At 46.9% G+C, this 26160-nt stretch overlaps 1 protein-coding gene across 3 annotated transcripts in view; it reads right to left on the bottom strand.

Moving 5' to 3' along the window:
• LOC122543389 (rho guanine nucleotide exchange factor 25-like) overlaps positions 1-12491 on the bottom strand; it is a 373207-nt gene extending 360716 nt beyond the window's left edge. The window contains exon 1 of one of the 3 annotated variants that reach the window (XM_087985590.1): positions 11513-12491. In XM_087985590.1, the coding sequence (XP_087841716.1) occupies positions 11513-11608 (96 nt within the window). In that variant the 5' untranslated portion in view covers positions 11609-12491. Of the gene's footprint in view, positions 1-11139; positions 11223-11512 lie in introns of those variants that run through there. The other 2 variants (XM_043682070.2, XM_043682071.2) reach the window with 2 other exon arrangements.
• Between the last annotated feature and the right edge of the window lie 13669 nt (positions 12492-26160).

The raw sequence follows: 26160 nt of genomic DNA, 5'->3' as shown, positions 1-26160 counted from the left end.
TCCTCCTTTCAAATCCTTCACAATCTTGCTCCACAACATTCAGATTCCTACCCAGACTGCTACTACCAGCTTCTTTATCAGAGGCTTTTCCTTGGTCAGTGTTAAAATGCAACTGTTCATCAACCTCCAATTTTCTCTGCCTCCCAATAGCAACTTTTGAGTTAGTACAAGATGCTTGTAGTGCACACAGAACAGACCTTATTGGTTCATGGTTTGTGCGAAGATTTGTAGCTCGGGTGCTCATTGTTATGGTTCTGTTTGCCGAGCTGGGAATTTGTGTTGCAGACGTTTCGTCCCCTGTCTAGGTGACATCCTCAGAGGACAAAGCAGAGTACATCCAGAAAGCGCAACAACTACTTGCAGATACCAACACCTACCAAAAGAGGGAGTTTGACCCCACCCCCACAGCTCACCAATAGGATAAACAACGCACTGAGGAACCTACAAAAAAAACAGACAGATAACCAGGTTTGACCTACAAAGAATGAAACCTGAAAGCAACAACACCCCCAGATTCTATGGACTACCTAAAGTGCACAAACCAGACATCCCACTCAGACCCAGAGTATCACTACCAGGGACACCATCACACAAACTGGCGAAAGAACTACAGCAGAAACTGAAACACCTGATCAGCGGATCCAGACACTCTATACAATCAACACAGGAATTCTTGGACATCATCAGAAATATACACATAGACAAGGAAGAAACCATGGTCTCATTCGATGTAATGGCACTGTTCACTTCTATCGACAAAACCCTAGCCAGAGAAACAATAGCCAACCTGCTGGACATACAGACCAGACAACAGGACGGTGAACCTATCAACAAAGACGGCATACTTAAACTACTGGACCTGTGCCTCACAACACACTTCACATTCAACAAGATATACGAACAAATCAACGGAACACCCATGGGCTCACCCATCTCTGGACTCATAGCAGAAGCGGTAATGCAAAGATTAGAACAAACAGTCTTACCGCAAATTCAACCCAAACTCTGGGTCAGATATGTGGATGACACCTTTGTAATAATTAAAAACACAGAAATAGAGAACACACACCGGATCATCAACGCCACACTCACAGGAATCCGATTCACTAGAGAGGAAGAAAAGGACAACCAACTCCCATTCCTAGATGTGATGGTACAGAGAACACCGAATGGAGAATTCACCACAAAGGTATACAGGAAAGCCACACACACAGACCAAGTCCTGAACTACGAAAGCAACCACCACAACACACACAAAAGAAGTTGCATCAAGACACTGTTCAAAAGGGCCACAACACACTGCAACTGCAAAAAGAGGAAGAACAACACCAAAAACAGATTCGCCAAAAACGGATACCCCGCAATTTCATCAACAGATGCCTAAGGGAAAGACAACGGAATGAGGACATGCCACAACCCAAAGGACTAGCCACTTTACCATACATCAAGAACATTGTGGGCGGCACGGTGGCTCAGTGGTTAGCACTGCTGCCTCACAGTGCCAGAGACTCGGGTTCAATTCCCGACTCAGGCGACTGACTGTGTGGAGTTTGCACATTCTCCCCGTTTCCTCCGGGTACTCCGGTTTCCTCCCACAGTCCAAAGATGTGCAGGTCAGGTGAATTGGCCACGCTAAACTGCCTGTAGTGTTAGATAAAAAAGGGGTAAATGTAGGGGAATGGGTGGGTTGCGCTTCGGTGGGTCGGTGTGGGTTTGTTGGGCCGAAGGGCCTGTTTCCACACTGTAAGTAATCTAATCTAATCTAAATTTCTGAACTGACAGCCAGACTACTACAACCACTCATAACAGCACACAAACCAACAGTCACTCTCAGATAACAACTCACCAGGACAAAGGACCCGATACCCAGCTGGAGCAAAACCAACATAGTATACAAAATCCCATGCAAGGACTGCACAAAACACTACATAGGACAAACAGGAAGATAGCTAACGATCCACATCCATGAACACCAACTAGCCACGAAACGACATGACCAGCTATCCTTAGTAGCCACACACAGATGACAAGCAACATGAGTTTGACTGGGACAACACTACTATTATAGGACAAGCCAAACAGAGAACAGCCAGGGAATTCCTAGAGGCATGGCACTCATCCACTGATTCAATCAATAAGCACATCGACCTGGACCCAATATTCCGGCCACTGCAGCAGACAGCTGGAACTGACAACCGAAGTGGCAGATTCAAACCACTACAAATGCTGGAGGAAAGATCACAGAAGCGCTTCACAGGAGGCTCCCAAGCACTGAGGATGTCACCTAGACAGGGGACGAAATGTCTGCAACACAAATTCCCAGCTCGGCGAACAGAACCATAACAGACCTTATTGGTATCCAACATAGGTGACAGAGCTGGAATGTACACAGGGAATGTGGCCTTAAGTCTCTGCTTCTATCAAGAATCATTCAAACCTCTTTATACACGTTATTTTGCTGCCACAGAAAGGGACATGTCACAGAGGAGGGTTTACGATATCGCTATTCCAAAATCCTTTCAGAATAAACGATTCACACAAACATTTACTTAGTGAGATCTGGCAAAATTCAACCTTCACAGAATTAATCCATCTTTGCTTGACATTAAAAGGCGTTACTGTCGCTGAATCCCCTGCTATCAACATCCTTGGCGTTACTGTTGGCCAGAAATCGAGCTAGACTGTGGCATTTCCCCAGGTGATCATTCCTGACACCTTATGTTGGTGTGTGGTACTGGATGGGGTTGTTTGAGGTGGTCCACACCCATCAACCCTTCTTTGTCTTTGCTTTGCGTTGGGCCTTTGCGTTGCTTAGGTTTAGAGGATACACCATTACAGAGTATCTCCAGAAGAGGCTGTTCTTAGATAACAAGTTTATTGGAATAAGGCCAACTACATTTGATCAGGCAAAATTCCTGGCCCCTGAGAGAACTGGTACAGATCCATCTCCCCTCTCAAAGGAAGAGTAAAATTCATTGGCTCCACTCACAGATTGTGTGTGACATTGGTAGAATGGGTGGAACCAATGTAACATAAACAGCAACCCCTTCAAAATCATTATCTTATACAACATAGACCAGCTATATAAATACTGTATAATACAGAGTCGCGAGGAGAGAGGGCGGAGAGAACCAAGGGCTGCCGGGAAGGGTAGGTTTTCCCACTTAAAAAGGGACTTATCTCGGGAGTCGGGCCTTCATTTTTAGAGCAGTGAGGAGAGAGGACGGAGAGAGGTGAGGGCTGCGGGAAGGGAGGGTACAAGATCAGTTTTAAAGGTGCAGCAGAGGGAGATGCCACACCGAGGAGCAGAGGGCTGCCGGGTATATATTTGGGCAGTGGCTGAATCCCGACACACTACATGTGTACGGTCTCCCACGAGAGGCAAAACTAGACATTGGGCTGCTCCAAATTGATGCAGGAAGGCTAGTGCTGGGAGATAAGGAAATAGCTGGAGAACTTAATAAGTACTTTGCATCAGTCTTCACAGTAGAAGACATGAGTAATATCCCAACAATTAAGGAGAGTCAGGGGGCAGAGTTGAGTATGGTAGCCATTACAAAAGAGAAAGTGCTAGAAAAGCTAAAAGGTCTAAAAATTGATAAGTCTCCTGACTCCGATGGGCTGCATGCTAGAGTTCTGAGAGAGGTGGCTGAGGAAATAGTTAAGGCATTGGTTGTGATCTTTCAAAAATCACTATAGTCAGGGAAAGTCCCAGATGATTGGAAAATCGCAGTTGTAACCCCTTTGTTCAAGAAAGGATCAAGAAAAAAGATGGAAAATTATAGGCCAATTAGCCTAACCTCAGTTTTTGGTAAAATTCTAGAATCTATCGTTAAGGATGATATTGCTAAATTCTTGGAAGTGCAGGGTCAGATTAGAACAAGTCAGCATAGATTTAATAAGGGGAGGTCGTGCCTGACAAACCTGTTAGAATTCTTTGAAGAGGTAACAAGTAGGTTAGACCAATGGATGTTATCTATCTCGACTTCCAAAAGGCCTTTGATAAGGTGCCTCACTGCTGAGGAGGCTGCTGAGCTACTGATATGGATTGAGGATTGGCTGTTTGACAGAAGGCCAGAGAGTTGGGATAAAAGGTTTTTTTCAGAATGGCAGCCGGTGACAAGTGGTGCCCCGCAGGGTTCAGTTTATATATTAATGATCTGGATGAAGGGACTGGGGGCATTCTGGCAAAGTTTGCTGATGATATGAAGTTAGGTGGACAGGCAGGTAGTACTGAGGATGTGGGGAGGCTGCAAAAAGATTTAGATAGTTTAGGAAGGTAGTCCAGGAAATAGCTGATGAAATTCAACTTGAGCAAATGCGATGTCTTGCATTTGGGAAAAAAGAATACAGGCATGAACTATTTTCTAAACGGTGAGAAAATTCATAAAGCCGAAGTACAAAGGGATCTGGGAGTGCTAGTCCAGAATTCTCTAAAGGTTAACTTGCAAGTTGAGTCTGTGACTAAGTGAATGTAATGTTGTCATTTATCTCAGGAGGGTTGGAATACAAAAGCAGTGATGTCCTTCTGAGACTTTATAAAGCTCTAGTTAGGGCCCATTTAGAATACTGTGTCCAATTTTGGGCCCCACACCTCAGGAAGGACATACTGGCATTGAAGCGTGTCCAGCGGAGAGTCACACGGATGATCCCTGGAATGGCAGGCCTGACATACGATGAACTGCTGAGATTATATTCATTAGAGTTTAGAAGGTTGAGGGGAGATCTAATAGAAACTTAGAAGTTAATGCATGGCTTAGAAAGGGTGGACGCTGGGAAATTGCTTCCGTTGGGCAGGGATACCAGGACCCGTGGGCACAGCCTTAGAATTAGAGGGGGCCAATTTAGAATGGAAACGAAGAGACATTTCTTCAGCCAGAGTATGGTGGGCCTGTGGAATTCATTCCCACGCAGCGCAATGGAAGCCGGGACATTAAATGTCTTCAAGGCAGAGATTGATAAATTCTTGATGTCACAAGGAATTAAGGGCAACTGGGAGAATGCGGGTAAGTAGAGTTGGAATGCCCATCGGCCATGATTGAATGGCGGAGTGGACTCAATGGGCCGAATGGCCTTACTTCCAATCCTATGTCTTATGATCTTACTGTGGCTACAAGAGCAGATCAGACATTGTGATCTTTCTAGAAATTAACTCACCTTCTGACTCCCCAAAGCTTGCCCACCATCTGGAAGGAACAAGTCAGGAGTGTGATGGAATACTTGCCTGGATGGGTGCAACTCCAACAACACAAGAAACTTGACACCATCCAGGACAAAGCAGCCTGCTTGATTGACACCACATCCACAAACATCTACTCCTTCCACCACTGACGCTCAGTCGCAGCAGTGTGTACCATCTACAAGGTACACTGCAAAAGGTCACTAAAGATCTTTAGACAGCATCTTCCAAACTCACAGCCACTTCCTGCTTCAAGAACAAGGGCAGCAGATAAATACCACCACCCCTGCTAGTTCCCCTCCAAGCCACCTGACTTGGAAATATATCATTGTTCCTTCACTGTTGCTGGGACACAGTCCTGGGATTCCCTCCCTAAAGGCATTGTGGGTCTACCTACAGCACATGGACTGCAGCAGTTCACAAAGGCAGTTCACCCCCACTTTCTCAAGGGGCAATGAGGGATGGGGCAATAAATACTGGGCACAGCTAGTGATGCTGGCATCCCATGGAAAAATTTTTTAATCAGCTCCTAAGATCGCTCTCAAAAACAATCCTTCCTGATTGCTGCTCTCGAATAATTTGAAGCATGGAATTACTTACTGTTATCTTTCCACACTATAATTAATTAATCTCTTCATCTATATTTATTATATCATTCCTGCTTGATGCCTTCCCAGTCCTTGCATTGGCACTTCCTGAGTACTGATGGAAAAAAAAATCCATTTTGTTAAAATTTGCATCCTGCACTCATCAGGACAGTTCACAAGAATACCACCATCACAGGTACATTTTATCCTGTCTGAGTTGAGTGCTAATTTGTTGGCAAGCGATTTTGATTGGTTGAGGCATTACCACACAGAATACACCAGTTAAATGATGACTGACAGTGAACTGCCAAGTTTTGTTTACATTTAAACCAGGCAGATCAACTCCAGTTGATTAAGACATTACCCTTGAAGAATGAACTACACTCACCCTGAAAACAATGCCACTCCACTCGCCATCAACTTTTTTCCAGTTTTTTTTTAAGTTTCTGTCTTTCAGTCTTCCTTTAAGTATGAAAAGCTTCATCCCTCCCCCACCCCCAACCTGTCACCTTTGAAACACTGAGCTTTGACCATAGTCAGAGTCATACAACAGAGAAACAGACCCTTCAATCCAATCAGTCCATACTGATCATAATCCCAAACTAAACTAGTCCCACCTGCCTGCGCTTGGCCCATATCCCTCCAAACATTTCTTATTCATGTACTCATCCAAATGTCTTTTAAATGTTGTATCTGTACCTGCAATCCACCACTTTCTCTGGCAGTTCATTCCACACACGAACCACTTTCTGTGTAAAAAAACAATGCCCACCTGTCTTTTTAAAATCTTGCTCCTCTCACCTAGTCTTGAAATCCCCCATCCTCAGGAAAAGACAGCTGCCATTCACCTTATCTATACCCTCATGATTTAATAAAGGTCACCCTCAATCTCCTACACTCCAGTGAAAGAAGTTCCAGCCTGTTTTTATATTTCAAACCCGCCAATCCTGGCAACATCCTGATAAATCTCTTCTGAACCCTCTCCACCCTTCCTATAACAGGGAGACCAGAACTGGACACAGTTCTCCAGAAGAGGCCGCACCACTGTCCTGTACAACCTCAACATGACGTTCCAACTCCTATATTCAAATGTCTGAGTAATGAAGGTAAACATGCTAAATGCCTTCCTAACCACCCTGTCTACCTGTGATGCAAACTTCAAAGAATTGTGTACCTGAACCCCTAGATCTCTCTGTTCTACACTACGGCCTAAGGCCCTATCATTAACTGTATAAGTCCTATTCTTGTTTGTTTGATTTTAAACACTCTTTATTTGGTTCAGTCCCAATTTTCATTCTACCTCTGTAATGGCTTTTTACATAAATACGCAATTTAAACTCAAGGTGTTGTTTTGCCTGATCATTATCAGATTGCTGTTTTTAGGAGTGTGCTGTGCATAAATTGGCTGCCATGCTTCCTCTGTAGCGGCAGTGGCAACACTTCGAAAATACTTCCAAAGCTCTTTGCAGCCAATGTATGTCCTGTGGTCATGAAAGTAGCTATAGAAAAAAAAACACTTCATGGTCTGACTGTTACAGCTTAATTGGGGAGGTGCTGGTCTAGTGGTATTATCACTAGACTGTTAATCCAAGGACCCAGATAAAGTTCTGGGTTCGAGTCTCACCACAGCAGATGGATTTATTAATTAAAAAGAAATCTGGAATTAAGTGTCTAATGAAACCATTATTCGGAAAATCCCATCTGGTTCACAAATGACCTCTCAGGAAGGAAACTGCCATATTTACCTGGTCTGGCCCACATGTGACTCCAGATCCACAGCAATCTGGTTGACTCTTAACTGACCTCTGGGCAATTAGGGATGGGCAATAAATGCTGCCTACCCAGCAATGCCCTCATCCTGTGAATGAATTTTTAAAAAATATAAATCTAGCACTCGCCAGCCAGAGCTGGAAACAAACTGCTAAACTATTGCACCACCCAAAGCCCTTGTAGTTTGTTTTTGGAAGCACTCAGGATAAACTATCCAATGATTATACATCAGATCCCACACTGCCCGAAGGGAGCTGCCTTCTCAGGGAATGTGCTGTGAAAAATCAAAATTAATTGGGATGGCTGGAAAGTTTATAGGCTGTTTGCCCATGATTTCTCACAAAGCGCTCCCTGTTAGTGCAGCAATCCACCCCCTCCTTCCCAACTGAAGGCACAGATCTGAGAGTGGGCCCAAAGCAAGGTCAAACACCAACATCTGTCTAATCCCTGCCTTACACATTAACTGTCAGCCCTTTGCCACCGCTAGGTCGATCTCTTCGAATTGCATCAGCCACAGTATCACTCTCACCTCTGGCACAGGAGGTTGTGCATTTAAATCCTGCTGCAGAGAATTGAACTTGAGTTGAAACTTTATTGCTGGAACAGCACAGCAGGTCAGGCAGCATCCAGGGAACAGGAGATTCGACGTTTCGGGCACAGGCCCTGCCCGAAACGTCGAATCTCCTGTTCCCTGGATGCTGCCTGACCTGCTGTGCTGTTCCAGCAATAAAGTTTCAACTTTGATCTCCAGCATCTGCAGACCTCACTTTCTCTCCGCAGAGAATTGAACACCTCAACTTGGCCGAGAATTCCAACTGCAGAACAGAGAGAATGTTGCTTGGTCGAGTGAAGTATTAAACTGAGGCCCTCTCAGCTACCCATTTCAAAAGAGATAGGGTGTCCTCTCCCGGTGTCAACATCACTGATGACCGACGATCTGGTCGTGACCTTATTTGTTGCTGGTGGAATCTTGCTATGCACAAAATGCTTATAAACCACGACAGTGACAACACCACAAAAGAACTTTTCAAAAAAGTAATTTGGTAGCATGACGCTTCAGCATTGAGGAATTAAAACAGCAGAAGGTTGAAGCATTTGATCTTGTCCTCATCAGGACAGAATTGCAAGAATACCAAATCTCGAAGAGACCAACAATTTCCACTGCATGAAACAGGCTGTTGATTGGTTAGCAAGTGGACTCAGATTGGTAGAGCCCTAACCATGGAGCGCGAAGGATCAGTTGACTGTCAGGCCATCGTTTGAATTCAAACCAGGAAGCAGACTCTGATTGGTCAATGCACTTCTCAAATAAACTCATTAATGCTGCCATTAAATCTCAATTTGGAGATGCCGGTGTTGGACCCCAGTCCAACACCGGCATCTCCAAATCATGACTACTATTGACACCACTAACCGCCGGCTTAAAGTGGGGAGGATCTCCAAGAAGATTGCACATATCAACACAGACATCAAGTTTCTACAGGAATGCAGGCAAGTAGGAAAGATCCCGAAAGGATTACGGATCACGAACCCACTTAGGTCGACCTACAACACAGACTACGCAGAGAGACTTTGCCACCGCACCTCTTGTAACACCCCAGCCATTAAATCTTGTTGGTTTAGTCCAAGTGAACCAAGCTCTTCCTGATAGCAGACAAAAAAATGCAGATGCTGGAACCCAAAAGACAGGCAAGAGCCTGGAAGAACACAGCAAGCCAGGCAGCATCAGGAGGTGGAGAAGTCGACATTTCATGTGTAATCCTTCTTCAGTCCTGACTGGCTTGCTGTGTTCTTCCAGGCTCCTGCCTGTCTTCCTGATAGCAGGCATTAAGCTCTTCTTATGTTGATAGTCTGCCAATACCATCCCCACAACATACCTCAGTCTCCCCAATCTCAACAGCACGTTAACCCCAACACCAATAAACACTTTTCAAAGTCATACAATCTTGCGGAATTCCTTCAGGGAGGGGGGCTTGGTAATTATGACTTTGAGCGCAGATTTTGAAAGTCAACAGGCACAGTCCGCTGAGAAATTCTGGGGTTTGAGACTCATGATCTTTTGTCAAAAAAGTGTGGTAACATTGGAGCAACTCGAGAAATCTATTGCCCAGTGTCACATCTGGTGTATTTACAGACTCTGAGGCCGCTCCCACTGGGAACTGGATTAATTGGTGTCCTGCATTTCTTTCCAATTCTGGCCTCTGGAACATCCCTGATTTTAATCAGTGCACCATCGGCAGCCATGCCTTCAGCTACTTAGGCCCTGCGCTCAGGTATTTCTGAAAAAAAGTCCTGCAATTCTCTATCTCCTTTAAGACACTTCCTTGACCAACCTTTCAGTCTCGTATCTCCTTAATTGGCTCGGTGTCAATTTTTCATTTATAAAGCAGCACCTTAAGGCACAATTGGAATGCAACTTATTACAGTTGTGGAACACCCTCCCAACCATTCGTAAAAGGAAAGGTTTACTCCCGATAACATGGACCCCCAGTTTGAACCTCACTGTGACACCCAACCACACTTTCCCAGGATTTGATATAAAAGGTACAGTCAGCGCCACAATAACAACCAACTGCATTTGCACAGCACCTTCAATGCAGCAAAGAAATCCCCCAAATGTTCCGCTGGAGTGACTGAAAAAGTACTACACTGAGCCATATACTGTAAACAGTAATTCAATTAGACAGCTAAAGCTTGAACAAAGAGGTAGGATTTGAGGAGGGACTTAAAGGAGGAGAACAAGGCAGAGACACAGACAGGGTTGGGGTCCTGGTAGGTAAAGGCATGACCACCATTGGGGGGGGTGAAATTAAAATCAGGGATAGACAGGAGGCCAAGATGGAATTAGAAGAACAATTCTGTTCACGTTTTCCCAAGCTAAGCAATCTTTTTAACTAATTGTTGTAGGGGGGAAAAAAAGCTTAGCAACAGTCGGCATTTCAGTAAGTTCCATGTTCAACAGTGCCAAGATGACAAATACTTCCTATATATGCCACCCAGCCCCTCCATTAAACCATTTGAATCCATCACCTAGCCCCTTCCAAATTAGGGTACGTTGCCATCCCTACCCTTTACTTGGAACGGATGCTTAAAAGCCAGTGAGTATTTGGCAATCTGTGATCGGAATTGTTTAGTTTGGCTGTGCCTGGATGGCAGGCCAATGGATTCTGGTCTCAAGGGGCAAATCAAAACCATGTGCCCCCCCCAAACCCTCTCTCCTGCACACATCACCCAATGAATTTATTAAAGAGACTATTTGATGCAGCTATAGCAAATGCCCAGTGGAACAACCGAGCTGAGCTTTCCGGGTCCGCTTTCCCACAGTACTTCAGACTGCCAAAGGCAGACATAACTCCCATGCAACCAGGCAACATTCCTCCCTGCATTAAACCCACACAGAGTAGATTTTACAAAGACCCTGTTGTTTTATATCTGTGTACCCTCAATTTACCCCATTCCACCCCCATTCTTGATGGCTCTCTCAGCTGCTGGACTGAGCTTCCACAGGCTGGGCACTCGATGGAGACAGCCCGCACAGTGAAGGTAGCCAAAGGCTATTTGACCTGGGTGGGCAGCACAGCCAGGTCCAGTGCCAGTCCTCACCTTCACGTGCCACATCGTCAAGCATGTTCACCCAGTGACCAGTCAACCTGAGAGTTACCAACTCTGATCAGGACTGATTCCTGGAGGTCTCATCACATTCCGTCTCCCCATCGCCTGGTCAAATATCCTTTCCCCCTTCCAACCTAATTCTGTTCAAGTAAATAGGAGGGTGGAGTTAGCAAGAAACTTCAATCTCATGGTATTTCTGCCTGACATTATTTGCAGCAAGCACCGGGAGTGGCTCCTTTAAATCCGGGAGACTTCCAAGTGCAATGCTGGAGGGCGTTGGCAACCGATGTTCAGCCCTTTGCCTACAACTGGGGCTTGCAACCGAGAGAGAGAGAGCGAAAGCTGAACTGAAATGATCACCTACCCACTGCTGGCTGGGTATAGCAAAAGATGTCAACATATCTGCCATGGCTCCTAGCATCTGTTCTGCCCTGCCAGGGCTCCTCTGAGGGGCTTTCATATTGAGGTCTGGGATATTCACAGTGTCCCTGCTGGAGGCAACCCCTTCTTCTGCAAAAGGTAATCCTGGCTCACAAACGCTTGGAGCTTTCAATCAGCCAAATGACAGCAATCAAACAAGGTTCAAGTTCCTTTGAAATCTTCTCTCAGCCCCGTGGTCCTGTGCCTTGCCACATCATAGCGTCTAGAGAACAGCAACTCTCCAAAAAAGTCCACACTCCAGATGCACTCCACTCTGATCCTCAAAAGTCCTCCTGATGTAAGTTGGGAGGGATGAAGGGTTTGAGCTAGATCACAAGTTGATGCCCCAGCAAAAATCCATTAATTCCCGAAAGAAGACAAGGGCTGAAATTCACACAGTCAAGTGCTGGGACTGGAACAACCCTGCCCGCAGTCTCCTTCCATGTGAGAGTTCGCCTTTGAGAAAAGCCATATGTTTTGAGTAATGTGCCGTACATACGCGGCTGCAAGTCGCGGTTTGTATACTCCCCCACGGCAGCATCAAAAGATCGAGCCTGGCAAGTTTGGCATATGCTTACAAAGTTAAAATTACATTTCTGTGGCGACATTGCACGACGAAAGAGCTTTCCAGCCAATGAGAAGGGCTGTAACGGGGGTGAGCTGGCAGACTTTTTTTTTAAAAATTGCAAATCAGAGAGGCCTTTTCATTACCACCAATTTCCGAAGTGGTCAGATAGCTCATTTGTACACAGCAAGCTCCCACAAGACAGCCTTATGGCTCATTTTTGCAAATCAACCTGTTCAACAATGTTATAATACACCTCTGGAGTAAGTGAGACTTGAACCCAGACTTCTTGGCTGACACTACCACTACACCACAAGAGCTTTTAAGATGGTTAGGTGATAATGATGAGATAATTTGTATCTTGTGATGTTGGTTCCTAATGATCAGCCAAGACACTGGGCAGAAAAGTAATGTTCGTCCAATCAGTGCCTTGGGATTGATGGTACTTTTCCCAGCGACCTGCTAGATCCTCAGCGTCAGATTCCATGCAAGCAGCAACACCTCTGACAGTGTGGCACTCCCTCAGTCCTGACCCTCCGACAGTGTGGCACTCCCTCAGTCCTGACCCTCCGACAGTGCGGCACTCTCTCAGCACTGACCCTCCGACAGTGTGGCACTCCCTCAGTACTGACACTCCGGTAGTGCAGCACTCCCTCAGTATTGACCCTCTGACAGTGCAGCACTCCCTCAGTACTGACCCTCCGACAGTGCGGCACTCCCTCTGCACTGACCCTCCGACAGTGCGGCACTCCCTCTGGACTGACCCTCCGACAGTGCGGTATTACCTCAGCACTGACCCTCCGACAGTGCGGTATTCCCTCAGTACTGACATTCTGTCAGTGTATCATTCCCTCAGCACTGACCCTCCATCAGCATAATCACACCTCTGTACTGATATTCCAGCAATGTCTTGAAAAAACCCTTTGATCTTTACTCTCTGTTTTCTGTTTTGAACCAATCCTCAATGCAAACTAATATATTGTATTACCATATATTGTAAAAACCTTTTACGTGGCCCTTTATCTAATGCCTTCTGAAAATCTAAATATGTGGATTTGGGAATATTTTGACCAAAGTCTCCACTATCTCTGCCGCCCCTTCCTTTAAAACCATTGGATGCAGGCCACCAAATCCTGGTGACCATTTAGTTTGTCACATACTTTGTCCCTCACGGTAGAGGCTGTTACAAGTTCTTTCCTCCCATTAGCATCTCAGTTATTTGTTATCTCTGGGATGTTTGCAGTTTGCACCACATGAAGACCGATCCAAAATATTGGTTTACATTATCTACCATTTCCTTGATCCCATTATTCACTCCCCAGTCGCATCCTCCACTTACTTTAACAACTTTCATTTTACATAGCTTTAGAAGCTCACGCTGTAAACTCTTCCCAGTTTACTTCAATCAATTTTCTCGCTTTTTATTCATTTTCTTATTCATTTGTGACTGGTTTCCAAAACATTCCAAACCTCCAGCTTGCCTTTAATTTTTACTACTTTATGTGCTTTTGTTTGTGACCGGATACTCACTTTGACCATTTTTGTTAACTGTGAGTGGTTCGTCCCTCTCACTGAGTAGAACATCGTACATAGAAAATAAAACATAGAACGGTACAGCACAGGAATGTTGAGCTGAACATGATGCCAAATTAAACTAATCTCCTCTGCCTGCCCTTGGCCCATATCCCTGTATTCCCTACATGTTCATGTGCTTATCTAAAAGTCTCTTAAACGTCCCTATCGTGTCTGCCTCCACCAGCACCCATAGCAGCTCGTTCCAGACTCCTACCACTCTCTATTTTAAAAAAATCTGCCCCTGACATCTCCCGTGAACTTTCACCCTCTCACTTTAAATGTATGCCCCCTATTTTAGACATTTTAACTCTGGGTAAAAGGCTCTGACCGTCAACCCTATCTATATACCTCATAATTTTATAGATTTCTAATAAGGCTCCCCTGAGCCTCTGCCGCTCAAGAGAAAGCAACCCAAGTTTTTCCAGCCTCTTCTTAGAACTCATACCCTCTAATCCAGGTAGCATCTTGGTAAACCCCTTCTGCACCCTCTGCAAGGCAACCAGAATTGAATGCAGTACCCTAAACACAGCCTAACTAAAGTCTTATAAAATTGCAATCCATTCTGACTCTTGTATTCAATTCCCTGACCAAGAAAGGCAAGTATGCCATACACCTTCTTTACCACCCAGTCTTTTTTTTTGATGAGAATAAATTTTTACTGAACATTATGAAATATCTGCTTAAATATCTGCCACTCCTCACCCACTGACCTTTCTCTTAATATATGTTCCCAGCTCAATTTAGACAACTTTCTTTATACATCTGTGATTGTCCGTATTTAAGTTGAAGGCACTGATCTGAGACCCGGGTTTCTCACCCTCAAATTAATTTGAAATTCTACCATCTTATGATTACCACCCCTTGACGATTCCGGGAGCTGCTGATGTTTCCATAACAATATTCAAAGAAGGCGTGGAATGTTGCTGTGCCTTTCCTTATGAAGAAGGGCTCATGCCCGAAACGTCGATTCTCCTGCTCCTTGGATGCTGCCTGACCTGCTGTGCTTTTCCAGCAACACATTTTCAGCTCTGATCTCCAGCATCTGCAGTCCTCACTTTCTCCTTTCCTTATGAAAGCCAACAATTGGTGGACCATCTTAACTGCTTGATTTTGGAACTTTGCTTTATCCAGTAGGGCAAACATGCTTAGCTACAGAGCCACCACTGAGCATCCTGTTGACCAATGAGGCACTCTGGGTTCTCCCGAGGATGTGAGTGGCACTAAATAAATGCACATTTTGTTTTGTAATCTGGTTTGTAAGATGTGTATGTTATCTGTGGTGATTGTGACCTGACAATTACTGCACCTCAGAATTGCTCCTTAGCTGCAAACTGAGACCTTCTGAGGGGCAATAAAGAGTTACAATAAATTCTGTGCTTTATTTTTCTCAGCAGGCCTGGCTTTTAAATTATTCACTCGTGGGTCGTGGGAGTCGCTGGCTGGGCCAATATTTATCACCCAACCATAGTTTCCCCTTGAGAAGGTGGTCGTGAACTGCCATCTTGAACCGCAGAAGTCCACGTCCTATTTTATACCTGTTTATACAACTGAATGGCTTGCGAAGCCATTTCATAGGGCAACTGAGAGTCACCCACACTGCCTTGTGTCTGGAGTCACACGTAGGCCAGACCAGGTAAGGATGCAGTTTCCCTCCCTAATGGACGTTGGTGAACCCGATGGGCTTTTCCAATCGACAGTAGACTCATGGTAATCGTTCTAGATGTTTTTCCTGATTTCAAATCCGGTGAATTCTTAGTTTCAGATTTTTATTGAATTCAAATTCCACCATCTGCCATGGTGGAATTTGAACCCGAGTCCACAGAACATGAGTTGAATTTCTGGATTAATAGTCTAGTGATAATACCACTAAGTCTCCCCTAGCTACATTCATAGCTACAGTTATGGTCTTCCATTCTTACTGCAAATGGTCCTTTTGCATCGAAAAAGAGCACTTTGTGTAAGGAAAGTAACATTTAGTTTTGATCTGATAATTTGTGTGTGTTTGTGTGTGTGTGTGTGAGAGAGAGAGAGAGAGAGAGAGAGAAAGCCCTGGGGCTTGTATTGTCAAAGTACAAGATGGGAGGGCAGATATATCACAAATTTGAGCATTCACAAAAAGCCCCCAGTGTGTTGCACTGCCTCCTTTTGCAAGTCACCTTTTGTGTTGCATGCAGAGAAAATGAGCACTCACAGCCTCCCTCCTGTTTTGGCTTTGTGTGTGAATGTCAGCCAGAGCTCGATAGGTAGCCCTCCTGCCTCAAAGTCAGAAGGTCACAAAGTCATAGACCCACTCCAAAGTCTTCAGCACAAAGTTGAAGCAGTCGCTCCAGTGTCGAGTGAACTAGTGCCAGGAGTGCCTTCTCTCTAGTCTGATGGCCCCTTACCCGGGTCGCTCAGCGAAAGGATCCCACGATTACAAAAAAGAAGTGGGGGGGTGATATTCTCCTTGGTGGTCCTGACTGATGTTTGTCTCTTGACAAAAGCATTGCAGATTATTTGGCCATTGGCCACAATACTGCTCGTGGAATCTTGCTGTGCACAGGTTGGTGGCAGCACTGCCCATGTTGCGCTTCCAAAGGGTTTCATTGGCCTTCCAAAGTTTGGCAGTGTTGTGATACTGCAAAAGGCAAGCTTTCCAGTGGCAAAAACAACTTGCCTTCCCCCTTAGCGCTCTTAACCTACAATGGCAAATACCGTGATAGAGTTAATGTAGTGAGGTCAGTTAGCTTCAAAGCTTGGGGGCTGCAATGCAGGGTTCAATCCCCACACTGGCTGAGGTTACCATGGAAGCACTCTCCTTCTCAACCTCTCCCCTCGTCTGAGGCATGGTGAACCTCAGGTTGAGCCATCATCAGTCATAGAATCATACAGCACAGAAACAGACCCTTCGGTCCAACCAGTCCGTGCCGACCATATTCCCAAACTAAACTAGTCCCACCTGCCTGCTCCTGGCCCATATCCCTCCAAACCTTTCCTATTCATGTACTTATCCAAATGTCTTTTAAACATTGTAACTGTCCCCACATCCACCCCTTCCTCAGGAAGTTCATTCCACACATGAACCACTCTCCATGTAAAAAAATTGCGCCTCATGTCTTTTATAAAATCTTTCTCCTCTCACCCCTAGACTTGAAATTCCCCACCCGAGAGAAAAGACCCTTGCTATTCACTTTATCTATATTCCTCATGATTTTATAAGCCTCTATAAGGTCACCCCTCAGCCTCCTATGCTCCAGTGAAAGAAGTCCCAGCCTCTCCAGCCCCTCCTTATAACTCAAACCCTTCATTCCTGGCAACATCCTGGGAAATATTCTCTGAACCGTCTCCAGTTTAATAATATCCTTCCTATAACAGGGCAACCAGAACTGGACACAGTTCTCCAAAACTCCAATCTCTCTAATAAGAGAGCAGCCCTGGGATTATGGCAACTTTACCTTTAACCTGTATAGCACCTTCTCAAGATGCTTCGAAGCAGCATTCAGTTTTCTGCAGGCAGCTCTCCTGCTTTGGGCTTTGCAAAGAGCACACTTGCTCTAGGCTTAGATCTAGGACCCTGTCGCCAGTCATTGAATAAGTGCCAATGGCCTCCTCTCCTCCACTCACCTTGCTTGTATTCATTCAGAGGATGTGGGTATCGCTGACGAGGCCAGCATTTATTGCCCACAAAAACCAAACAAGCTACGGATACTGTAAATCAGAAACAAAAACAAAAGTTGCGGATAAACCTCAGCAGGTCTGGCAGCACCTGTGGAGAGAAATCAGAGTTAACGTTTCAGGTCCAGTGGCCTTTCCTCAGAACTGATGGTAGCTAGGAAAATGTCAGTTTATATGCTGAAGATAGGGTGGGGGGTGGGGGGTAAGGAGCAAACGTTAGATGGGCATAGAACCCAAGAGAGAGAAGAACAGTTGGACAATCAAAGGAGTAGATAACGATCTGGCTGGGAGGGTGAATAGTTGTTAATGGGGCCTGTTAGTGACTAACAATGGGCTGTGTGATAACAAGTGTGGAGAGATAAGCTAGAGGAGGGTGGGGGTGGGGAGAGAGTGGCATAGAGTACAATAGGTCAGTGGGGAAGGAGATGAAGGTGATAGGTCAGGGAGGAGAGGGTGGAGTGGATAGGTGGAAAAGGAGCTGGGCAGGTCGGACAAGTCCGGACAGGTCAGGGGATCGAGTTTCTGGAGGTTAGAAGCTAGGATGAGGTGGGGGAAGGGGAAATGAGGAAACTGTTGAAATCCACATTGATGCCCTGGGGTTGAAGTGTTCCGAGGCGGAAGATGAGGCGTTCTTCCTCCATGCGTCTGGTGGTGAGGGAGCGGCGGTGGAGGAGGCCCAGCACCTCCATATCCTCGGCAGAGTGGGAGGGGGAGTTGAAATGTTGAGCCACTGGGTGATTTGGTTGATTGGTGCGGGTGTCTCGGAGATGTTCCCTAAAGCGCTCTGCTAGGAGGCGCCCAGTCTCCCCAATGTAGAGGAGACCGCATCGGGAGCAACGGATACAATAGATGATATTAGTGGATGTGCAGGTAAAACTTTGATGGATGTGGAAAGCTCCTTTGGGGCCTTGGATAGAGGTGAGGGAGGAGGTGTGGGCGCAGGTTTTACAGTTCCTGCGGTGGCAGAGGAAAGTGCCAGGATGGGAGGGTGGGTCGTAGGGGGGCGTGGACCTGACCAGGTAGTCACGGAGGGAACGGTCTTTGCGGAAGGCGGAGAGTGGTGGGGAGGGAAATATATCCCTGGTGGTGGGGTCTGTTTGGAGGTGGCGGAAATGTCGGCGGATGATTTGGTTTATGCGAAGGTTGGTAGGGTGGAAGGTGAGCACCAGGGGCGTTCTGTCCTTGTTGCGGTTGGAGGGGTTGGGTCTGAGGGCGGAGGTGCGGGATGTGGACGAGATGCGTTGGAGGGCATCTTCAACCACGTGGGAAGGGAAATTGCGGTCTCTAAAGAAGGAGGCCATCTGGTGTGTTCTATGGTGGAACCGCTCCTCCTGGGAGCAGATACGGCGGAGGCGGAGGAATTGGGAATACGGGATGGCATTTTTGCAAGAGGTAGGGTGGGAAGAGGTGTAATCCAGGTAGCTGTGGGAGTCGGTGGGTTTGTAGAAGATGTCAGTGTCAAGTCGGTCGTCACTGATGGAGATGGAGAGGTCCAGGAAGGGGAGGGAGGTGTCAGAGATGGTCCAGGTAAATTTAAGGTCAGGGTGGAATGTGTTGGTGAAGTTGATGAATTGCTCAACCTCCTCGCGTGAGCACGAGGTGGCGCCAATGCAGTCATCAATGTAGCGGAGGAAGAGGTGGGGAGTGGTGCCGGTGTAATTACGGAAGATCAACTGCTCTACGTGTCCAACGAAGAGACAGGCATAGCTGGGGCCCATACGTGTGCCCATGGCTACCCCTTTGGTCTGGAGGAAGTGGGAGGATTCAAAGGAGAAATTGTTAAGGGTGAGGACCAGTTCGGCCAAACGAATGAGAGTGTCGGTGGAGGGGTACTGTTGGGAACGTCTGGAGAGGAAAAATCGGAGGGCTTGGAGGCCCTGGTCATGGCGGATGGAGGTGTAGAGGGATTGGATATCCATGGTGAAGATGAGGTGTTGGGGGCCGGGGAAACGGAACCCAACACCTCATCTTCACCATGGATATCCAATCCCTCTACACCTCCATCCGCCATGACCAGGGCCTCCAAGCCCTCCGATTTTTCCTCTCCAGACGTTCCCAACAGTACCCCTCCACCGACACTCTCATTCGTTTGGCCGAACTGGTCCTCACCCTTAACAATTTCTCCTTTGAATCCTCCCACTTCCTCCAGACCAAAGGGGTAGCCATGGGCACACGTATGGGCCCCAGCTATGCCTGTCTCTTCGTTGGCTACGTAGAGCAGTTGATCTTCCGTAATTACACCGGCACCACTCCCCACCTCTTCCTCCGCTACATTGATGACTGCATTGGCGCCACCTCGTGCTCCCGCGAGGAGGTTGAGCAATTCATCAACTTCACCAACACATTCCACCCTGACCTTAAATTTACCTGGACCATCTCTGACACCTCCCTCCCCTTCCTGGACCTCTCCATCTCCATCAGTGACGACCGACTTGACACTGACATCTTCTACAAACCCACCGACTCCCACAGCTACCTGGATTACACCTCTTCCCACCCTACCTCTTGCAAAAATGCCATCCCGTATTCCCAATTCCTCCGCCTCCGCCGTATCTGCTCCCAGGAGGAGCGGTTCCACCATAGAACACACCAGATGGCCTCCTTCTTTAGAGACCGCAATTTCCCTTCCCACGTGGTTGAAGATGCCCTCCAACGCATCTCGTCCACATCCCGCACCTCCGCCCTCAGACCCAACCCCTCCAACCGCAACAAGGACAGAACGCCCCTGGTGCTCACCTTCCACCCTACCAACCTTCGCATAAACCAAATCATCCGCCGACATTTCCGCCACCTCCAAACAGACCCCACCACCAGGGATATATTTCCCTCCCCACCACTCTCCGCCTTCCGCAAAGACCGTTCCCTCCGTGACTACCTGGTCAGGTCCACGCCCCCCTACGACCCACCCTCCCATCCTGGCACTTTCCCCTGCCACCGCAGGAACTGTAAAACCTGCGCCCACACCTCCTCCCTCACCTCTATCCAAGGCCCCAAAGGAGCTTTCCACATCCATCAAAGTTTTACCTGCACATCCACTAATATCATCTATTGTATCCGTTGCTCCCGATGCGGTCTCCTCTACATTGGGGAGACTGGGCGCCTCCTAGCAGAGCGCTTTAGGGAACATCTCCGAGACACCCGCACCAATCAACCAAATCGCCCAGTGGCTCAACATTTCAACTCCCCCTCCCACTCTGCCGAGGATATGGAGGTGCTGGGCCTCCTCCACCGCCGCTCCCTCACCACCAGACGCATGGAGGAAGAACGCCTCATCTTCCGCCTCGGAACACTTCAACCCCAGGGCATCAATGTGGATTTCAACAGTTTCCTCATTTCCCCTTCCCCCACCTCATCCTAGCTTCTAACCTCCAGAAACTCGATCCCCTGACCTGTCCGGACTTGTCCGACCTGCCCAGCTCCTTTTCCACCTATCCACTCCACCCTCTCCTCCCTGACCTATCACCTTCATCTCCTTCCCCACTGACCTATTGTACTCTATGCCACTCTCTCCCCACCCCCACCCTCCTCTAGCGTATCTCTCCACGCTTCAGGCTCTCTGCCTTTATTCCTGATGAAGGGCTTTTGCCCGAAACGTCGATTTTGCCAGTCCTTGGATGCTGCCTGAATTGCTGTGCTCTTCCAGCACCACTGATCCAGAATCTGGTTTCCAGCATCTGCAGTCATTGTTTTTACCTCCTGTGTGATAACAAGGCCTGGTGTGTGGGGGTAGGTGTAAGGACATGGGAGAGCTCAAGCCCTCATTATTGAACTTGATAATGAGTCCAGAAGGCTGGAGTTGGTGACTGGAGTAGACACAATGGCCTGATGTTCCATGGTGGGGTCACGGTCCAGCAGGAGATAGGAGGAGGTATCTGGGAGCTGATGCTCAGCCTCTGCAATGTAGAGTTTAGTCCAGCAGGCAACAACAGCACCACCCTTATCAGCAGGATGAATAACAAAGTCAGGATTGAATCTGAGAGCACAGAGTGCAATCAGTTCCCGGGAAGGTAGGTTGGATTAGGTGAGGCGGGATGGGCAGAAAATTGAGGTGAACTATGTCACGTCAACAGTTCTCAATGAACAGGCCAAGTGCAGGTAAAAGGTCAGAGAGAGGGCTCCAGCTGGAGGGAGAGTGTTGGAGGTAGGCGAAGGGGTCTGTGGGATGGGAAGAGGACCCTTGCCCAAAGAAATGACACAATGGCTCAGTAGTTAGTACTGCTGCCTCACAGCACCAGGGACCCAGGTTCGATCCCACTGTGTGGATGACTGTGTGGAGTTTGCACGTTCTCCCCGTGTCTGTGTAGGTTTCTCCTGGGTGCTCCGGTTTCCTCCCACAGTCTGAACATGTGCAAGTTAGGTGGATTGGCCATGGGAAATGCAGGGATAGGGTAGGGGGATGGGTCTGGGTGGGTTACTCTTCAGAGGGTTGGTGTGTACCCATTGGGCCAAATGACCTGTTTCCACACTAGGACTTCTATGAAATGGGCACGGAGTCGACGGAAAAAGAGTTCAACATCATGTTCTGCCCGACTAACACCAATTGTTACAGTTAAACTGAGAATGTAACTTTTAAAAGAAAAGTTTTGTGATTTACACATGAAAGAAGTGAAACTATCATGATATTCGAACAGATGAAAGACTCAACAAACAATCAAGGTATTTTTCAATGTATAATTTCAGTTACATCACACTGTAAATTTTTGCTATTAATTCTGTGTCTTACAATTGTGTCCTCCATAACCTCCTGATGAAGGAGCGGTGCTCTGAAAGCTAGTGCTTCCAATTAAACCTGTTGGACTATAATCTGGTGTTGTGTGATTTTTAACCATTAACAGCTATTCACCCTCCCAGCCAGATTGTTATGCACTCCTTTGACTGTCCACCTGTTCTTTTGTCTTTTTGGACTATATCCCCACCTATTGTTTACTCCTTATCCCTTCCCCCACCCTATCTGCTGCATATAAACCAACATTTTCCCAGCTACCATCAGTTCTGAGGAAGGGCCACTGGACCCGAAACGTTAACTCTGATTTCTCTCCACAGATGCTGCCAGACCTGCTGAGCTTTTCCAGCAATTTCTGTTTTTGTTTCTGTATTATCCATTCCTAATTGTCTTTGAGAAGGGCAGCTTTTCAGGAATCTTACACTGGGTGGCATGGCAGCTCAGTGGTTAGCACTGCTGCCTCACAGTGCCAGGGACCCAGGGACTCAATTCCAGCCTCAGGTGACTGTGTGAAGTTTGTACATTCTTCCTGTGTCTACGTGGGTTTCCTCCCACAGTCCAAAGATGTGCAGGTTAGGGTGGATTGGCCGTGAGAAATTGCCCATAGTATCCAAGGATGTGTTGGCTCGGTGGGTTAGCCATGGGAAATGTGGGGTTCTGGGGATGGAATGGGTCTGGGTGGGATGCTCTTCTGACAGTTGGTGCTGACTCAATGGGCCAAATGGCCTCCTTCTGCACTGTTGGGGTTTTATGATTCTCTAGATTTACAAGATGGTGGTCTTTGAATGCTGCCTCAGGGTCATGATCCCTCCTGATATAGTCAAAGAGTCCTACAGCACGGAGACAAGCCCTTTGACCCAAACAGGTCCATGCCGACCAAAATATCCATCCACACTAACCCCATTCCCCTGAACTTGGCCCATATCCTTCTAATCCTTTCCGATCCAAATTATTTGTCCAAATGCCTTTTAAATGTTAATGTACCTGCTTCAACCACTTCCGCTGACAGTTCATTACATATGCGTACCACCCTCTGTGTCGAAAAGTTGCCCCTCAGGTTCCCTTTTGTTCTTTCCCCTCTAACCTTAAACTGATGCCCTTTAGTCCTTGATTCCCCAACCCTGGGGAAAAAAAACTGAGTACATTTACTCTATTCATGCCTCTCATGATCTTATACACTTCTATAAGATCCCCCCTCAGTCTCGTACGCTCGAAAGAAAAAGGTGCTAGCTTGTCCAACCTCTCCCTATAACTCAGACCCTTGAGTCCAGGGAACATCCTTGTAAATTTCTTCTGTACTCTTTCCAGTTTAATAACATCCTTCCTATCACAAAGTGACCAAAACTGAACACAATACTCCAAGTGCGGCCTCACCAACATCCTGTACGACTGCAACGTAATTTCCCACTATGGGCAATTTAATACCCTGACTGATGAAGGCCAGTGTGCCAAAAGCCTTCTTCACTGCCCTGTCTACCTGTGACTCCACTTTCAGAGAACCGTGCACCTGAACAATAAGGTCCCTCTGTTCCTCTACACTCATTCAGGCCCTGCCGTTGACCACTAAACTCCTATCTTGATTTGACTTTCCAAAATGCAAGACCTCAGACTTATCTATATTAAACTCCATTTGCCATTTCTTGGCCCACTTCCCCAGCTGATCAAGGTCCTGCTACATTTTCTGATAACTTTCCTTGCTATCTACAATACTGCCTATTTTAGTGTCATCTGCAAACTTACTAATCATGCCTTGTACCTACTCATCCAAATCATTGTTATAGATAACAAACAGAAATGGGCCCAGCACCGACCCCTGAGGCACTCCGCTAGTCACAGGCCTCCAGTCCAACAAGCATCCTTCCACTATTAACCTCTGCTTCCTACTATCAAGAGTATTGTGTATCCAGTTTGCCACCTCTCCCTGGATTCCATGCGATCTAACCTTCCAGAGCAGCCTACCATGTGGAACCTTATCAAAGGCCTTACTGAAATCCATATAGACTATATCTACCGCCCTGCCCTCATCAACCTTCCTGGTCACTTCATCAAAGAACTCTAACAAACTTGTGAGGCATGATCTCCCATGCATAAAGCCATGCTGACTGCTCCTAATCAAACGTTGTCTTTCCAAATGCATGTATATCTGAACAAGAATGTGCCAGTCATTCCCAAAATGTCGTTCACTTGCCTGAACAGAAGGTTGCCACAAATAGATGTGTATTTCCATCAGTTGAGATAGTTGGCTTCGGATGGATATGAAAAAATGTACTTCCTCTGGTGAGGGAGTCCAGAACAAGGGGACATAACCATAACATTGAAGAGCAATTCCATTCAAGAATGGTTTACAAACAAAGGGCTGTAGGAATCTAGGAATTGCTCATACCTGGAATGGCTGAGTTGTAGTAGACCAGGTGGAGATAAGTATACAACCAACCACTATGGGTGGCACGGTGGCTCAGTAGTTAGCACTGCTGCCTCACAGCGCCAGGGACCCAGGTTCAATTCCAGCCTCGGGCGACTGACTGTGCGGACTTTGCACATTCTCCCCGTGTCTGCGTGGGTTTCCTCCGGGTGCTCTGGTTTCCTCCCACAGTCCAAAGATGTGCAGGTCAGGTGAATTGGCCATGCTAAACTGCCCATAGTCAGAGGTAAATATAGGGTTGGGGAATGGGTCTGGGAGGGTCGGTGTGGACTTGTTGGGCCAAAAAGCCTGTCCCCATACTGTAGGGAATCTAATCTAAACCTGCCACACAGCCATAATGCACCGCAGGCAGCTACGGGACTAGATTAATCTAGGATATCTGGTAAATTGGACTAAAGGGTCTGTTTCCGTGCTGTACATCTGTCTGGCTCAATGAATGTAGAATGGATCGTGCATCCTCAGTGGCAGGGCACCTCACCCTCCAGAGCTGTTGGCCAGTTTTAGCCGGGCTGGCAGCTCAAACAGTCTGAGCCAATCCAGTTTGAGACTATCAGGCTATTGGGCAAAGCCAGGATAGTGGGCAAACTCAAGAAGGAAGCGCAATGGGCATAGGTTAGTCAGGGCCATCGGACAGGTGTGGTTTTGTCATCTTAGGCAGAGGGGATGAGATGGGTCGAGGGGTAATTATGTGCAGGAAAGGAAGGAAGGAAGCTGTTATCTTCCAGGGAAGGGTGACCCTGATACCCAAAGTGACTTTGTTTGTGATTTCTATGGTTAGTCTGTACAGATAACCAGATTCTACCTGAGACAGATATCTGAAGTTTATTTACAGTGCTGACTATTTCCCAGAATGCCATAAGACATAGGAGCAGCAGGAGGCCATTCAGCCCATCGAGGCAACTCTGCCATTCAATGATGTCATGGCTGATCTGATCATCCTCAACTCCACTTTCCTGCCTTTTCCCTATCACCCCTCGATTCCCTTCCTGATTAAAAATCTGTCTATCTCCACCTCGAATACATTTAATGACACAGCCTCGACAGCCCTCTGTGGGAAAGAATTCCACAGATTCACTCCCCTCTGAGAGAAGAAATTCCTCCTCATCTCTGTCTGCAATGGGCAATCCCTTATTCTGAGATTACACCCTCTGGTCCTGGACTCTCTCCCACAAGGGGAAACAACCTCTCCACATCCCCCCTGTCAAGTCCCCCAGGGAATTGTGGATGTTTCAATAAGGTCATCTCTCATTCTTCTAAACCCCAACCTCCTCAACCTCTCCTCATGGGACAGTCCCTCCATACCCGGGATCAGCCAAGTGAACCTTCTCTGGTCTGCCTCCAATGTCAGTTTGTCTTTCATAAGAACATTAGAAGTATGAGCAGGAATAGGCCTTTCAGCCCCTGGAGCCTGCTCCACCATTTAATATGATCATGGCCGATCCCATTACGGCCTCAACTCTATTTTCCTGCCTGTTCTCCATCACCTTCTAACCCATGACTCATTAAAAATCTGTCTCCCTCCTCCTTAAAGTTACTGTGCCTTAGTATCCACCGCACTTTGGGAGAGTGAATTCCAAAGATTCATGGCACTTTCTGAGGGGTAATTCCTCCTCAGCTCTGTTTTGAATCTGCTACCTCTTATCCTAAAACTGT

Source organism: Chiloscyllium plagiosum, unplaced genomic scaffold (genome assembly GCF_037043375.1).
Source record: "Chiloscyllium plagiosum isolate Xiang-an unplaced genomic scaffold, Cpla_swu_hap1 HiC_scaffold_53X, whole genome shotgun sequence".
In the NCBI taxonomy this organism is placed as follows: Eukaryota; Metazoa; Chordata; class Chondrichthyes; order Orectolobiformes; family Hemiscylliidae; genus Chiloscyllium; species Chiloscyllium plagiosum.
The sequence above is the reverse complement of the archived record's forward strand: the minus strand, read 5'-3'. Positions and strand labels throughout refer to the sequence as shown.